The sequence below is a fragment of the Opisthorchis viverrini genome (genome assembly GCF_000715545.1).
Source record: "Opisthorchis viverrini unplaced genomic scaffold opera_v5_373, whole genome shotgun sequence".
Classification (NCBI taxonomy): domain Eukaryota; kingdom Metazoa; phylum Platyhelminthes; class Trematoda; order Opisthorchiida; family Opisthorchiidae; genus Opisthorchis; species Opisthorchis viverrini.
Genome location: NW_008752034.1, coordinates 386997 through 405727, shown reverse-complemented (window position 1 = coordinate 405727; position 18731 = coordinate 386997). Strand labels below are relative to the sequence as shown.

The window sequence follows — 18731 nt, the reverse complement described above, 5'->3', positions numbered from 1 at the left end:
AATTTTAGGGACTCAATTAGCATACCCTGGAATAGAATTTGTCATCAGCCAGCTGCCACTTTAAAACTTACGATAAATTGAAATTCGTCGGTTGGCTTACACATTCGTCTGCATACAAACTTGGTTTTGACGGATGGTTCCCTTGGAATTCAGCTGAACTTCTTGTTTATGATACTATTATTCCACTATACCGAATGAATCAGGCTGTCTCCTGTTTCAGTTGGCACAACATTCGAGAGATCGCAGTGCACTCCGTGGGGTCAATCGACTAAGAACTAAACGACTGTGTTTATGATACTATTATTCCACTATACGTGCCGAATCAGGCTGTCTCCTGTTTCAGTTGGCACAACATTCGAGAGATCGCAGTGCACTCCGTGGGGTCAATCGACTAAGAACATCATAAACGACTGGGCACCAGGTGAGTCTCCCATCAAGACCGTATTGATCTGCAATTCAGTTTATTGCCAATATCAGTCCGGAAACTGTGCCTACTTGATGAGCCCTCAAAAAAGCGGAACCGGTCGTGAGCTATCGAAGAATTTTCATCAACGTCTATGCAGTGAAGTGCATCAGACTGTTCAGTATGCGGGGTACTCCACGACTCCCGAGATTCCCTCAGTCAAATGGAATAGTCGCGGCGCAAAGTAAACATTGCCTAGTATGGACTTCAAAGTTACCTTAATGACATATTCTTCCGAAAAAAAAGTTATTCACGGCGTTCCAGCTGGTCGTCGGATATAACCTGTTCGGGCACATCCGATTTCGACGTGGTCCGATTTTCGAAAAACTTTCCAGTACATCCATACAACAAGCATCTGTATGAAAGTGCTCGACCTTTAACCGCAGGATGTTTCATATGCAAGCGACTTCATGAACGAGTCTTGTTTTAGGAGCCCGTTTTCAAACCACAATTTTCCGCCAGACTGCATGAAAATTTAAACAAAGTCCGCAATTGCGAGTGCACGAAAAATTCATTTCACTCTCTGAACTTTTACTGAATTGTGGAGATACTACTTCCTTTTCTTCGCTTCGAACATCAGTGACGATGAAATGCAGAATTGCGAGTAGTATGAGTGGGGACGGGTTACATATTGTGGTAAGTTCCGTTTTTAATTACACGGGTCGTTCAACTTAGAACGAACGGTGAATTGATCTGGTTAATACGCTTGAAAAAAGCTGCATATTCCAGGGAAGTTTGGTGCAGAATACACTCTTGGACTGTCACAGATTATGCTTAAGTATGAAGGAACAAGATTTGAGCAACTGTGTGACGATTCTGTACTCAATACGCTACTTGTACTCACCTGGCGTTGGTTGTGACCTTGTAGACTGGGTCACTTTTCACCTCACTGGTAACAGCACAGGTGATCGTTTCCCTAGGTACTTGAAAGCTTTGCAATTCGCCATCTCGCGTTGACATGGTTGGGTATGACCTCACATCAAGAATAGACAGTCCGGACGCGGTGACTAGACTGTTGTCCACGTGAAATGGAGGAACATGTACCGATTGGCCGCCACGGTACCAGTAGACTTGTTGAGGTGGCAACCGTTGTTCGACCACCTCAGGTTGTGCCAGGCCACTTCGATCGATTTTTCGAAAACGACAAACAAACCGTGCTGGCTTGTGTTCCAATACAATGACCTTCGCGCCTGACCTTTGTTGCATTTCGGCCTGTTCAATCTGATGAGAGATCACTGCAGGATTGACGTCGTACGGGGACGGCGGTGTCTGAATTATAACTGTTGCGTCTCCGAGTGGTGCTTGTAAGCCGGGAACACCAGTTGGGCTCCATTCTTGTAAAGGCAATAGGAATACTTTCGGCGCGATTGGCTCATATAATTCCCAGTCCAACACGTAGTAGGCGACCACAGGTTCCTGGAAAGTGCAAACACATTTGTTGCGCGGATTCAAAGTAATAATGTGCGGGAAAAAACTTGAGTTACAAATAGTGTAATAGTTCTCTCCTGGTTCCATGCCTGCGATAACCAAATTGGGCAGTGGTGTGAGCCTGGAAGCGGTTGGCGTGCTTTAAGAGGGTATGATTCGATTTTTGTTCAACTGGTCAACCAAATCTCTTTACTATGACAATCATATAATAATAGGTAATGAGGTACCCCAGACGGGAGTCATTCGTAAGTTTGACAATCCCGAATAAATCAAAAGTAAGAATTGGTTTCGAAAGTCTACGATGCTGTTTAGCCAAGATAAGCAATACAACGCAGCAAACCTCAGCTGTCCTTGCTCGTGGCGTCAACAAGTGCGCAAGTCTGTCATCGACTGACAGTCTAGACGCGCAAACCAAACAACGGTGAGTGAAATGTTGGCTCGGTAGTATGTAATCTGGTCATCCCTTCAAGGTCGCTGTCGTGATTCTGATTGGCTATGCGATCACACGGAACTCACGACAGAGCAGGTCGGAACAGGCCCAACAGACTGGGCACAAACACGCATGGGTCACTGATACACATGCATACATAAATGTGAGGATCAAGATTACCAGGGCGGACTAGACAAATGATTGGGAGGTGGGTGCTTATCATGATATCAAGTTGTACTCAATAACAGAAAGTGCATATTTTGACTTGTGGGTCTTGGGGCTTGGCACAACAAGCTGGTCATATAGTACAGTGGATCACTCCACACGCTTTTTTATTTTTCCACCCTCTTCAAATCCTTGACAGAAGGTCGGTTTTTGAGTGCGGTGACTAAATAATCTGGACGAATGTGCTGACCATAGTCGTGTAATAGCTCTCCATAGTTGGCTCATTGTTATCGTTGTAGGAGGTCTTTCCAGTGATCTAGAATGTTCTAGAATGTTCTGCTCAAATTTTAGGGGAACTGCAGTGCATTAACTATTCACGCATGAACAGAGTTCTCCGGCCGATCTACTGCCGCACACCATGAACCCATTTGGGTAAGTTCTGAACAGACGAACTTGCTACGGGGAATCAGCGGTGACTAAATAATCTGGACGAATGTGCTGACCACAGTCGTGTAATAGCTCTCCATATTTGGCTCATTGTTATCGTTGTAGGAGGTCTTTCCAGTGATCTAGAATGTTCTAGAATGTTCTGCTCAAATTTTAGGGGAACTGCAGTGCATTAACTATTCACGCATGAACAGAGTTCTCCGGCCGATCTACTGCCGCACACCATGAACCCATTTGGGTAAGTTCTGAACAGACGAACTTGCTACAGACGGGGAATCAAGCGAGGTGTTTGCTGAGGAGCTTGACTTCGAAGATGAATCAGGTTTCAACCAAGCGTGTCGTCTGCCTTCATTTTCCTACAAGCGAAGCGGATGACTCGCGTACTGTGACAGGCAAGTTGCAACAAACTCAGTAATAATATGGATACAGACCGAAACGGAGCTCTTTCTAGAGGAATGAATTCCAGCATATCAGGAATCTTCCGTTATGAGTAAATCTCAAGTTCCTATTAGTGACACATTCAGCCCGTGTGAACGGAATGCACGACTCTTTCATCCTTGCCGGAGATGTTGAAAGTGTTAAATCTAGCTGCTTAGCGGAAAGATTCAACAAGTATGGTATTGGGTATACGAATTAATCATATCCGCATTACTCTCGTTTGAACACTCGTCCTTCTGTCCTGACATAATTGTTCTGGTGAGTTCGAAATAAAGGGGAAAAGTACTGGACTCTAGGTTATCAGCGCTGACCATTTAACGGCCGTGCCTGGGCTTGAACCCCGGCCACCTACATCCGAGGCGAGCGTGTTGACACTACTCCACCAGTGCACGTTGGACGCACATGATTTTCCGCATCCGTTCAAAGGAGAGTGATAAGAATATGAACAATACCTGGCTCGCGAACCCCAAGACAGAAATCGAAAAGTTATCCAAAGGGTGTCAAGCTTCTGTGGTACTACCTGAGTGGAAAGTCCTGACTGGCGAGTCAATCGATCGTCACAACCAAGTTATGTTATCGGATCGTCATCGCCGTTCGGTGATGAGTAGAACACACCGATCAGATCGCTCAAGCGTAAACACGTTCGCCTGTTCAGACATGGAAATTCAGATGCGTACAAATGGAGCAGTGTTAACACGTTCACCTCACATGTCAGATGTCCGGAGTTCAAGTCCGGGCGCTGATTAGGTCTAATAAGGGCGAAACTCGAGTCCAGTGCTTCCCCCTTAGGCGTGTACTCATCAGAATAATTATGTCCAAACGAGAGTGATATGAATATGAATATATATAATATATATATGATAGTACAACTAGTTGAAAGGCTACACTGAGAATAAATTATTCCTTTTAAATCCCTTGGAAAATGATAGATGCAAGGTGGGGGGCATTAAGGCCTTCTTCTTTGGAACTGCGAATGCCACATTGAGTCGTGGCTGGCAGAAAATATCCTTTGGGTCTTTCCAGGAACATTACCTTTCTTCAAGAAAGTCAGTGGAAGACTTACTAGGGTTGAACTTTGTAGCTAATTTGGGAAGTAAACTTTCAAAGCCTTTTTTCATAAGTTTTTCACAAGTTTGCTGAAAACTCTTTGACAGCCCACGACCGGTTTCACCCTTCTTGGGTGCTCATCAGGTAGGCGCACTCCCCGAGTTTGCACCAACCTTATGTTCCACTTGAACCCTTTATTGCATAGCTATTGGAAGAGTCCCAAATTTCTCTTCCAGATTGCCTCTTGTTGAAACCTTAATTAAGTACTTTGAAAAGTCCTTGAGAAACGTATAGATCTTTCTTTATTACTGGCAAATAGTCTCGTTGTTCCGTGGAACCAAAAGTTCATAAAGAACGACCTTGAACTTTGCACAGCGCGGATAAAAGTTATGTGCTCACAGTACAGCATAACAGCTATGCATGCCAACAAACCGTTGTGAATTTAACCTAGGGATCGAGGACTTACAAAGTTATTTCGCCCTGAGCATAGTACGACTGACACTGACAAGTTTGCCATGACAGAACCATTACCGCAGATGGACTACTCTTTCTATGCCTGGTTAACATGTCACTCAGTGAAGGCACAAGGGCTGAGATATTGCCAGGTTGCCGAAGGCTAGACAGGTGCAGTTGAGACCACTAGTGTGGTTTCGAACCACAGATCTTCTGGTCAGCAGGCTGACACCTTAATCTCGAGTTGAATGATTACCCTTGATTGAGGCTGACAAATAGGTAATCTGACAAGCAAACCGAACTAAAACCGATATCCCGTTACTTCGACGACAGCGATTGCCCTTGTATTGATGGTGACACATAGTCAGGTTTAAATAGCTTCTAATCAATCAAATACAATTTGTTATACAGTTAGTGCTTAAAATTCAGTACTTTTTCCACACTTGAGGGTCGCCAGTCATTACGCATTCAAAATACAGTAGCACCTATGGAGTGACTTACGCGCGCCGGACTGCAATTTCAAGAAACTGATTGTGAAAACTGAATTTTGCCAGTTTTGAAATTAGTGCAGTTTGTTTCCGCACACAAGTGATGAATCCAGTAGAAAAAGCTAGTCAACCATCTGTCAAATATATCTTGATCACCCGTATTCGTTGTCAGTGAAGGGAGCTGAGTTTCCCTTCAGAATGGGCACAGAGTTATGTTCACATTCGGTCATTTCTGTAAGGGTACGCCTGAAAGACAAGCGCGGTTGTCCTTTCATGTGATAGCCTTACATCTAGGATCAATTTTAAAGAGGCTAATTTAGCGTATACGTCGATTATCTACATTGACCACCAGAGGAACATCGCTCCAGTCGAATAATTTAGGCAGCAAGCGGCCGGCCAGTCACAGCAATAAAACAGTTAAAGCCCCATGCTTCTCACCCTTTCAGCTTTCTTTGTAAACATTTGGACAAAAGGCCAATCCGATGAAATCTCGTCTCTCCCGTTCTTTTAACAGTGCAGTTTGATAAATCTGTTTTACCGATCCCAATCTTATCAACAACCTGGGGCATCCTATAGCGTAGTACAGATGAAGACCCGACGAACTAGCATTGGATAGCGTTGAACCCAGTTGTTCTAACCTGAATAATCGATGGGTTGATGGGTGTAAGCAAGTCAGGTGTGATCAAAAGTTTGTTTTCATTAGCTGCCACTTACACCCTTTCGAATCATTCTAGGTGTTCAGTACGAATGGACAACACAAACTTTTGAGAAAGTTCACATCTCATCTACACCCAGCAACTCAGTGGACTTGTATTCACACTCACCTTGTTATCCCACGCCACCGGTTTCTCAAACTGACACCAGAGTTTGACCGGGGCCTCTGGTGACAGCGGATCCACTATTCTGGCCCAGGCCAGATTTGGACCGATTTCCACATGCCCTCCCTCGTGCAGCCCTGCCCGATTGGCTGTCACCGTACGGCTTGGTGGTTTGCCCTGAGGAACCTTCAAGAATTCCTCTGAACTTGGGAGTATGGGTTCTCGCCACAACCATGATTGGATGACATGCGATCGATCGGTGATGGGACAATTCAGAATTACCTATAAAGAATAGCAATATCTGTGAACAGTGTTCGCACATTTGAATGAGCCTGACGACAGAATAAACAGATAGGCTTTGGTAATCTTACGTAAAGGATCCAGCAACTGAGCGAAGACATTTGCTTCATAGGTGATGTGATTTAACAGAGTCCGTGTAGACGATGTGCTGAGTCGATAAATATGAAACCGCTCTGCTTATCATAACATTGCCTACTAATTGTGCGGTTAGCGAGTTCCTTGTGCATTAAACGTATAATATAACTTAGATCAATCGAAAGCTATTCTGTGGCAACAATTGGCTCGCCTAAAGTAGATACTATTCGAATTTTGTTTAAAAACGTTAAAAAACAAGGCAGATTCGCAAAACTCATCAGAGATCTGCTCACGCACTTCATTATGTCGAGGAACATTTTTATAGATGAGGACCTCATGGGGTCATCTCCGCTCCAGTTTTGTTTGATGACTCAGTGACAAGGCTTAGAGATATCACATTCAGCACGGTAACATCTTTGAAAATCTCCATGCGGCATCTAAACTTCAGTTCAGTAGTTTGCGCTTCAAAGACTTATCCATCTTCTTTCGAACTTGAACCGGTACCTTCAAGTGCTGTTAATAGTGTGAGGGGGTTTTTGGAATTCTTTTGTGGAGATTTCGTCTTGTAAGTGAAGCCAATCTATGATGAAAAGCTGAGAAACACTGTATAGCTGTTTCATCCTTATTGAGAATCATCAGCAGTGCGCATCTCACGAAATTCCGCAGAGCCTCGAACCCGCGACCTCCCGGCTAGTAGCTTGAACACTCAGCCGTTCGGCCACGGGAAGCTGATCAGCAGTGGGATTAACTCGCACTTAGACAGGATATAGCGCCGCCCATCCTTCAACCACGGGATCCACATCACGCGGTCACAGGTGTTGACCGGCTCCTCGAGTAACGACTTCTCAGATGGAAGTTTCACTCATCGGCTGAAGTTTATTCCTCCACTGAGCTACTTATAAATTGTCGGTAGTGTGAGAAGATTTGGGATTTTTGTGTGTGGAGATTTCGTCCTGTAAGTGAAGCTAATCTATGCTGTCTAAGTGCGAGTTAATTACACTGCTGATCAGCCGCCCGTGGCCGAAGGATTGAGTGTTCAAATTACTAGCCAGGTGGTCGCGGGTTCGAGACTCTGCGGAGTTTCGTGAGATGCGCACTGATGATGATTCCCAATAAGGAGGAAACAGCTGTACAGTAATTCTCGGTTTTTCAGCATAGATTAGCTTCACTTACAGGACGAAATCTCCACAACTTTCAAGTACACTCCTGAACCTTTCCGTAGGTGGAACCATGGGATCTATTAGCTACTGCTAAATCAAGTAGAACACCATGATGATATCCCAAGCACCGTCCTAGTTGAGATGAATGGCAATCTAACCCGGTGTCTCTTCAACACTTCAATGAAAGAGCAAAGCACGCCAAATTATCCTTCGCGACAATGGCTTTTCCGACAGGATCCTGAAAAGAGTCACATGCGACAAGAGTTATGACCATGATGCCGCCAGAAATGCCTGTCCAGCCTCGTCTGCCATACACACGGGATCCTAACAACCAGTTGTTGACGTCCAAGCTTACGAGGATGTTCAGGGGCACGCTTTGCGCAAGAATAACCTCTACCAGACTGCCCCTCCAGACCAGTTCATGTGCGTGTCTGCCAGCTTGTTTTCCTCCGTGAAGCAGAAACAAGCCCGTCATGTAAACAAATGTCTGAAACCCTCCCAGCTTGATTCGCGAATGATGTCATGTGCGACACAATCACAGCTCGGTTTTGGCTCACCCGATAGACACGGGACACCACATGGATAACCTCACAGCCTTCATAGTCATCTATGAGATCATCCCAAAACGTTCACGGCTGGCAAGAACGTTATTGGTTGTTGATCAGGTGTCTGTTGATCTGTTCTCTAAGTTTAATAATTGGCTTGCAAACGTTTCGTCACTGTACGAGGAGACATCATCAGTGCGCACTGAGGATGTCTCTTCGTATGGTGACGAAACGTTTGCAAGCCAATTGCCAGGCTCGGCAAACCGATCAGTTGATAGTGGTTTGGCTTTTATAGTAGCCTATCAGTAGTAGATGTCGTCGATCATAGTAGGATTAGAAATCCCGATATATGGTATGCGAGTTGAGTGGACAAAACCTAATCAGCCCGTATGCGCGAAACTATTTACTTTCGAAGTTTGCGGGTATTAAGCCTGAAGCCTCGAATGACCGCTCCGTGGCAATACCCATTAGCTGACTGTTTATCGCAACTTCTCGGTTTTCAGCATAGATTAGCTTCACTTACAGGACGAAATCTCCACAACTTTCAAGTACACTCCTGAACCTTTCCGTAGGTGGAACCATGGGATCTATTACCTACTGCTAAATCAAGTAGAACACCATGATGATATCCCAAGCACCGTCCTAGTTGAGATGAATGGCAATCTAACCCGGTGTCTCTTCAACACTTCAATGAAAGAGCAAAGCACGCCAAATTATCCTTCGCGACAATGGCTTTTCCGACAGGATCCTGAAAAGAGTCACATGCGACAAGAGTTATGACCATGATGCCGCCAGAAATGCCTGTCCAGCCTCGTCTGCCATACACACGGGATCCTAACAACCAGTTGTTGACGTCCAAGCTTACGAGGATGTTCAGGGGCACGCTTTGCGCAAGAATAACCTCTACCAGACTGCCCCTCCAGACCAGTTCATGTGCGTGTCTGCCAGCTTGTTTTCCTCCGTGAAGCAGAAACAAGCCCGTCATGTAAACAAATGTCTGAAACCCTCCCAGCTTGATTCGCGAATGATGTCATGTGCGACACAATCACAGCTCGGTTTTGGCTCACCCGATAGACACGGGACACCACATGGATAACCTCACAGCCTTCATAGTCATCTATGAGATCATCCCAAAACGTTCACGGCTGGCAAGAACGTTATTGGTTGTTGATCAGGTGTCTGTTGATCTGTTCTCTAAGTTTAATAATTGACGTTTGCAAGCCAATTGCCAGGCTCGGCAAACCGATCAGTTGATAGTGGTTTGGCTTTTATAGTAGCCTATCAGTAGTAGATGTCGTCGATCATAGTAGGATTAGAAATCCCGATATATGGTATGCGAGTTGAGTGGACAAAACCTAATCAGCCCGTATGCGCGAAACTATTTACTTTCGAAGTTTGCGGGTATTAAGCCTGAAGCCTCGAATGACCGCTCCGTGGCAATACCCATTAGCTGACTGTTTATCGCAACTTCTCGGGCAGTGTGTTCGGCCCACACCAATCGTATGTCTAAGTGATACGTGTAACGTCAAATGTGTGCCAAATTAAACTGATAGCTGGCCACTTTTGTAATGTAGCCCCTTCTGCCACTAGGAGCACAAGTCTTACACAACACTACCACACCTGGTCGGCCACAAGTACGATAGCCGGGGGCGGAAGTGAACTCATCTGAGCTAACGCGCGACAGGAGACAAGGCTTCGTGTGACTCAGGTTATCGGTTAATGGTCGTATCTAATCGAATTTCAATTTCACGTTTCGGTAATCAACACATTGATAAAACCGCACTACAGTTACTCACACCCAAGAGCTCGTTTACGACACTGTTTAGAGCTGGACACTACAGCTAAGTAAGAAAGCTGAGCATTATTCAATTCGTAACTGAAAGATGCCAAACTCAGTGCCCAGTGAAATTATTACTAAGCATACAGTAAAATAATAAGTAACACTAAACAACGAATAAACTGGCGGTAACTTGGTAGCAGGAAGCATCACTTCTTGCAGACGAAACCTGAGAGACGGAATCTGTTCGTCTGTTCCGTCAACCCAAGCAAGAGGCATAAATCTGACGACACCGAGCGATCAGCGATCTAAACCTGTATGTCTGGTAATAGCTTAAATCCACTGTCTTTGACGATTCGCGTAGATGCCCAATGCAATTGAATAAAAGAATTTGGCTCAAAAAATGTTTGTGCCTACTACTTTCCTAAGTAGAAAATTACACTGGGTAGTAGCCAAGATAATCGCTTTTTTATTGGTTGCCAACCGGCCAATAGAAACAAGGCGGGAGTAATTGAATTAACTGTGGCAGTCCGAATGCACAGAGCAGTATGGACTGAGAGGAAACCCCATGGGAACTGTAATATTTCTGCTGTTCAAAATTCCCCAGTCCCGTGACCTACGTTTGTACAATTAGGATAGAAACGGCATGTTTATTTGGTTCTTGCAAACTTTACTGCAGTGTTTTTGTCGTGTTCAGGACAAAAGTCCTTCACGTCGTTCCGGTTTTTTTAAAAACAGTTGCGTGCGAAAGCCTATTCGATCGACGTTTTGGTCAGCATTCACAAATTAAAATCGCTTCAAAGCTGTCACGTAACTCATGGACAACTGAAAAATCGAACTGCATTTTTGAATGAATAAAACGTATTGATCTATTTGTGGTTACTTTTCATTTTTATGCTATGTGATGAAATGTTGTTTGGTACAATGGCACCTCACATTCGTGATGCACTACTCATGAGGTTGCTGAAAACTATTCGCCAGCAACCTTCAGCTGGCAAATAATTTTCAGCAACCTCATGAATAGTGCTTCACGAATATACACGTATCGCAACTGAAACGTGAGGTGACCTTATGCAGCATATTCAGTTGCTTGGAAACATCACAAGCGAGAGATTCAGCTGGGTTTCTGGTGAGTCTCTTGCAAAGCCAAATTTGTTTGCAAATGAGTGTATTTCGCCAATGAGAGCTCACCTTAGCAAGGCGAATATTATCAGTCACTAGTCAAATGGAGGATAATGGTCGGTTTTTAGTTTTCCGCTGGGCCGTCAACTTTTAAAACTTTAAGAGTAACCAGTAAGCAAGCAAATACACCGTTTCTGTTTGCAGTTACGTCTCAATATCGATTTGTGGTCTATTATAAGGACCTTGTGGTTTCACCCACCTGGCGCAATCTGAAAGCCGGGCACATGAAAACCATTGATGGTATCATATCTGTTTCCCCTATTTCCCTCTCAAGTCCTCTATGGACTGATGAAAACCTGTTCCTAAGGAAACATATTTTCGAGGTAAGCAAACCGGGTTTTATCATTTTCAACATCACGTAGGAAAAAATCCACCTTCCACCTAAAAGCATTTCCTCAGGTCACCAGCGACCTTCCTAGGGACGACCTGCCTCACCTTATTCAACTGATCTGAAGAAAACATAACGTGTCGTGGAATCAACGAACCATGCTCGATCACAGCAGGTCTTGATTGATCATCCGTGTATCTTTCCGGCGTTACCACAAGGAAAGCGTCCTGCACGCCAGTGGGACCATGGCAGCGATAATGTCCCATATCGCGCATGTCCGCGTTATTGATAATCAACAGCAAGCGCCCTTTGTCATCGTGCATTGTGTAGACCGTGGTCGGTACCGCATTCCGCGTATCCATGTTCGTTTCCTGGGCAACGTTCACCACCGTCAGATGCGGAGCAGATATCTTGTCCGGTGCTCCGGCCGCGTCCGGATGTGGACCGATTTCACGAGTGAGGTACTCATCTTTATTTTCGTATGTCCATCTGGTGCCACCGCAACAAATGAACTGTATGTCACTGCCCAGCGGAGCGGTAACATTTGCTGGGCTGCCCAGTTCAAGTTGACTGAACTGGCCATCCGAACCGGGTTGGCAAGACTGAACAGTGATCAGTAGTGATCCAAATACACATAGTAAGCTGAAGTGAAAATTAAAGGACAGATCTTTAGAAGGTCAATTTTTCAGCGCTGCATTACATGGTCCCTGTTGATGCCAGGATCAAATACAGGAAATTACGCCTCAGTTTCCCGTAAGCAATTCCGTTCACCTAATTTTTCGTAAGTGGCGAGTGTATTTCTGTATCTGTCCAATTAAATTCTGAAAAAGTAGTATGATTCGCTGATTGCTTTTCCCCATGTGTTATTCAGGAAGTACTTAGTGTATTTTTACTAGCTTGATCCAAGTAGTTTCCGAATTTGTCGTGATTTATTTACTACAGCAAAATGCTTCAACTCGAAAATCTGTAGCGTGAGCAAATTTTGGAATTTTTTGTAAATATTTCATCCAACCAGTGAAGTCAGTCCACGCTGAAAAGCCAGAAACACTGGATATCCATTTCATCCGTATTGGGAGACGACTCATGAAATTTCGGGAAGTCTCTCACCTTTGAATTTTTTGCTGGCCCTTTGAACACTTAATTGTCTGGCCGCGAGCAAATAATCGCACCCAAATAGAAGGATGGCTTATACTATATCACGTCAACTAGAGTCATTCACATTGGTGGCTAGCCAGCCACCTGATGCCAAAATTTTAAGCCTTCAAACTAATAATAGGTGGAGTTCAAGACTTCCTGAAGCCTCGTGAGATGCGCCCTGCTGATGGAACTCAGCGTGTCTGAAGCAGATACACAGTGATTATTGGCTTTTCAGTAGAGATAGGATCACATATGGGACAAAACGGCGGTTTGGTCGCTGCGATTTCCATATTTTAAAATCAAGCTAGAAAGACCACTTTCAATCCCGTGACACACGTACTGGGTTTTTATGTTTATACCAAGCAAGTATGGTTAAAGGGTATTTTTCAATATATGTGCAACGAATGAGGAACAACGATGACTGAACTATCGGGATTAGTCCCAGTATGGTGCCATATAGAACTGGTAGCGTACTGTCTGTAGACGTTCACATACAAATACATATACTACTTAAATAGATCAGCAGGATACAGTGAAGTGATAATCCACACTAAGGTGTAAATCGTTTCGGAATAAATGGGAATTTTTGCGTTTCATCAGTAACATCCAACTAAGACATTTGTGTAATGTACGCGATTCCACAAAAAAACATGAATGCAAGTTTTACTGAACTCGCAAACCCATCTGAAATGCGTCCAAGTTTGTCATTGGCTATGAATTATTTCTACTACAACTAATGACAGGCCTTTGATAAATTGCAAAAACGTGGCGAGGTGTTCTTATTTGGAATCGGTGTTCAAAAAAATAACTGATTTCTACTGAAGTGGAATCAAAGAAGCAAGAAGCATCTCACGTGGGATTTTTAAACGGTATCAATGGGTGAACCAAACCCTACTTACTGTTATGCAACACATCGCTTATTTTTTTTACACTACCAAGTTAATCTAATTGTTTTGCTTGGTTAAATGCATTCTGTCAGTCTGCTAAATCGTTCGAATTGTTTTAATGACTTGCCAGTGAACTGCGCCGGTTTGAACGCCAAAAACGGATGACAGATCGATACAGTTAGGTTAGCGGATACACGATGGGATGCAAGTTGCCCTGAATTTTAGACACTATTTCGGTTTTCAGCAGGAGAGGTTTACAGTATTTGGCAACAAAATATGTGAAGCTAATGAGTAACTGCAAAGTTTCCTAATGCACTTGGGGTTTGAATTCGGCCAGGACCTCTATCTGAGTTTAGTAAAACCGTACCGATCAGGCCATTAACTTTTCTCACATGTATAATAATATGGACGGAGTTTGCAGGGAAGTTAATAGCATTCCGATTGGAACAAAAAATTCTAAACTTCCATTCCGTTGAGTTTACTGTTCTCAGATGCATTGTGCTCAATTTGACGCAAAACAGCTAAATTCCTTCACAGGATGGTTGATCAACTCAGCAATATACATTCGGTTTGTCACGCTTATGGCCGACAACCTTGACTAAATCGATCAAGATGTTTAAAAAGTGTTACCATGCTGGTAATCAAATCTTTTGAACTCATCTTTGTGTAAGGATGATGCAGTCGTGAAATAAGCCTTTACTTAGGCGACCAATCAAAACCAAAAATAAACAAGAAAACTTGTTTGAGAGATTTCTGATTGTCATGCGGGGGAGAAGCAAAGCATCCGACTACACATCTTTGAAAAACTAACGCTTAGATCTTTGTATTCCGACGTCAAGTGGAAAAAGTAACAGGTGTTTTAAATCACACAACTTCTCTGAATCTTGAGCTCATTAAGTGTGTCCGTGGGACGAATTTGTTCGTAAAGCTGATTTCGAATTATAACTGACCGGTTGTATGTTGGTTTTCGTGGGTTTAAATGAGTTGTGAAAGCGAAAACCTTCGGAATTTAGTTGAAAATGGTTTTGACAAAACAGATAAAATTCTATTCCAAAACACCACTCTCTCCATAATCCAGTCCGTGACCGTCCACCAAGACGAACGCTGTCCATATATAATATATGTATATTATAATATATATAATATATAATATATATATGTCAGTATAAATCGCAACGACTTCACAGGGCCTTGCCTGTTTGTAGATGCGAAACCTAGTCAGCGTTACAAAAAGGCAGCGTGATCAGCAGATGCCCTTTTGATTTCGTGGTCTGTGAAAGTATTTCAGCCCAAAAAGATATGTGGGACTGCATTTGTGCACCAAATCTGCTTGGAGAATATTCTGCCGAATTTCAGTTTGGTTAGCCCAGTTTTCGCAAAATATCGATGCGAATAGCTACTTCCACTACTGTATCCGGACACCTGAAAGCAATGCCACAGTTAATGTAGCGAAACCAAAGTTTTTGGGGTTTTTTTCAATGCTGCTACACACCAATAGACACTCACGTCCACCATGATATTTAGCTTGGCATACCTAACCACTTCCTTGCTATTAGACATCAACCAATTTGACGGAAAATTACAAGATATACTGGAAGCGACACACACCAGTTCACCGACGCCCTCTGCCATCCAGACAATGTTTTTATACTTCGCCGTTGAAGTCACCAAGGCGTACAAATTGCGCGAATTGCCACACTTCTGTCAGCGTACTTATAAAGGTAACTGGGATGTTGAAACTAAGCGTGATAGCCTTGAGCAAATGTTCATACTTTTAGTTTGCAATGTCCTCTACGTTTTTAACTGAAACCAATCTATTCTGGAAAGCCAAGATCTTGAGCGCAGGGATTCGTACATTCCTAATCAAAACACCAGGAGGTGCAAACTACTTTTCAAGGCTGTCTTACTCAAAGGATATTTGATCATCTTTCAGTGGCAAAATCCTGTCATAACTCAAGTTACTATTCGAAAAACAAGGCAGCGGAAAAAATCACGCCACAAGCGACTATGTTATACCTTCCGCAAATTTTCTGTTCTATTTTTGTCAAACCTGGGGACATTCATTCCCGGGGGTTAAAGTCTATGGTTCAACAGATTCAAAGGGCGCCAAAGATGATCCTTCAACAGTCGCTGTCAATAAAAACGATGGTACTTTAGTGAAGAGTCCTTCAAGAGAGATTCCACATAAAACAATCTCAGTTTCCAATGTGTGGAGTCGTACTTACAGGCGCAGAAAAAGGATTATTTAAGATGACAAAACGAAACTTCTGGGCTTTGTTTTTGGCTGTCAAAATGGACCTAGTCTATCGGAAAAATAAAGTGCAAGGTGTGGACAAAAATCGATATTTACGTGGACGCTTTCCACAGAACCACCTTTGACCGAAAATGCGCTCTGCAATGAGGGTCTGTGAGATTCCATTCCATTGCATTACACACAGACCTCGTAACTTGATAACGCCATTACTTGCCTTTAAAATGTAAAATAAGTTTAAATTTTGAACCAGTTTTCCTCGTTTGTACTCCCCGTTTTAAACGTTAGCTTTACCTTATAAATCGCACCGACTTCACAGGGCCTTGCCTGTTTGTAGATGCGAAACCTAGTCAGCGTTACAAAAAGGCAGCGTGATCAGCAGATGCCCTTTGATTTCGATCGCAACGACTTCACAGGGCCTTGCCTGTTTGTAGATGCGAAACCTAGTCAGCGTTACAAAAAGGCAGCGTGATCAGCAGATGCCCTTTTGATTTCGTGGTCTGTGAAAGTATTTCAGCCCAAAAAGATATGTGGGACTGCATTTGTGCACCAAATCTGCTTGGAGAATATTCTGCCGAATTTCAGTTTGGTTAGCCCAGTTTTCGCAAAATATCGATGCGAATAGCTACTTCCACTACTGTATCCGGACACCTGAAAGCAATGCCACAGTTAATGTAGCGAAACCAAAGTTTTTGGGGTTTTTTTCAATGCTGCTACACACCAATAGACACTCACGTCCACCATGATATTTAGCTTGGCATACCTAACCACTTCCTTGCTATTAGACATCAACCAATTTGACGGAAAATTACAAGATATACTGGAAGCGACACACACCAGTTCACCGACGCCCTCTGCCATCCAGACAATGTTTTTATACTTCGCCGTTGAAGTCACCAAGGCGTACAAATTGCGCGAATTGCCACACTTCTGTCAGCGTACTTATAAAGGTAACTGGGATGTTGAAACTAAGCGTGATAGCCTTGAGCAAATGTTCATACTTTTAGTTTGCAATGTCCTCTACGTTTTTAACTGAAACCAATCTATTCTGGAAAGCCAAGATCTTGAGCGCAGGGATTCGTACATTCCTAATCAAAACACCAGGAGGTGCAAACTACTTTTCAAGGCTGTCTTACTCAAAGGATATTTGATCATCTTTCAGTGGCAAAATCCTGTCATAACTCAAGTTACTATTCGAAAAACAAGGCAGCGGAAAAAATCACGCCACAAGCGACTATGTTATACCTTCCGCAAATTTTCTGTTCTATTTTTGTCAAACCTGGGGACATTCATTCCCGGGGGTTAAAGTCTATGGTTCAACAGATTCAAAGGGCGCCAAAGATGATCCTTCAACAGTCGCTGTCAATAAAAACGATGGTACTTTAGTGAAGAGTCCTTCAAGAGAGATTCCACATAAAACAATCTCAGTTTCCAATGTGTGGAGTCGTACTTACAGGCGCAGAAAAAGGATTATTTAAGATGACAAAACGAAACTTCTGGGCTTTGTTTTTGGCTGTCAAAATGGACCTAGTCTATCGGAAAAATAAAGTGCAAGGTGTGGACAAAAATCGATATTTACGTGGACGCTTTCCACAGAACCACCTTTGACCGAAAATGCGCTCTGCAATGAGGGTCTGTGAGATTCCATTCCATTGCATTACACACAGACCTCGTAACTTGATAACGCCATTACTTGCCTTTAAAATGTAAAATAAGTTTAAATTTTGAACCAGTTTTCCTCGTTTGTACTCCCCGTTTTAAACGTTAGCTTTACCTACTTTGGCACTTGGTAACAATGACAATTGTAATTTGCGAATCCTCTCCCGCAGAATCACAAGTTTTCAAGGTCAACCAATCCGTGTTAATGGCCGACATAGTTGGTATCAGGCGCATATTGTACTTTTTTGTTCGCCATCTTTTGGTAAGTTTTTTTTTACTGAGTCTTTGGGAATTTATCGCTTTTTTAACGGACAACACTGATAAAATGTGTAAGCGCTTTACAATATATAAAATATATAAAGCAGTCGTTGATGACCCCAATCGAACAAAACAAATTAATTCTATTGACAATGACTAAAATCGTAGATTAGTCGTGAATATTTAGTGCCTAGTTGATTCAGGATTGGACAAACAAATGAGTTTCTAATGGCATGATAGGATTGCCAGTGCATAAGTTCTGTCGACGGTTTATTGATCAGTTTTAAGAAAATTGCTGGATTTCAGTTCACCAGACCTCCTCTCCGTCGCTGTTGGACAAAAGAGCTCCAAGGGATCTCATAGCGTATACCCGATTCTGATGAGATACAACAGTCTTCAGGAGTAGTTGATCCCATAGTTGGCATATTCTCCAGCATAGCCCCGATCACGGCGACTTTTGCTAGTTAACGTGACACAGAGCCAGCTGCGTGTTGTGTAACTTCCATCCTAATTGTCCATGTGGTAGATTATAGGCTCACAGTCCGAAGTTCAAGACGCTTTATTCGCCGAAATTGGCTCTGTTGTGGACCGATGCATGAGTTTTTCTTCCAATTCTACTTTTATCTTTGCGAATAAGACAGAAGAAGAACGGTCGGCTGAATCCAGCACACGAAACGAGTACTTTGGGTTTACAGCCTACTAAATGCGGTAAATTCTATAGCCACCAGAAACGCCGATGTATTAAATTGCAGTCAGATTGTCCGCAGACCGAACGGCTTAACGATGTGACATAATGTACGATGGTCGGTATCTAAAACAAGTCAAAATTACAAGACTTGTGCCACAAAACAAATAAAGTGCATTTCCATAAAGGAAACTACTCACAAGTTTGCTGAAGGCTCTTCGATACCCCACGACCGGTTTCGTCCTTCTTGAGGCTCATCAGGTAGGCGCGGTCAAGTAGATCATAAGGTTGACGGAAACTCGGGGGCTGC

At 43.3% G+C, this 18731-nt stretch overlaps 1 protein-coding gene across 1 annotated transcript in view; it reads right to left on the bottom strand.

Moving 5' to 3' along the window:
* T265_10525 (hypothetical protein) overlaps nucleotides 1-18731 on the bottom strand; it is a gene marked incomplete at both ends in the record, with an annotated part of 53279 nt that overhangs the window by 26672 nt on the left and 7876 nt on the right. The window contains 3 exons of the mRNA XM_009176918.1: nucleotides 1308-1879; nucleotides 6184-6459; nucleotides 11652-12186. Of these exons, the coding sequence (XP_009175182.1) occupies nucleotides 1308-1879; nucleotides 6184-6459; nucleotides 11652-12186 (1383 nt within the window). The remainder of the gene's footprint in view (nucleotides 1-1307; nucleotides 1880-6183; nucleotides 6460-11651; nucleotides 12187-18731) is intronic.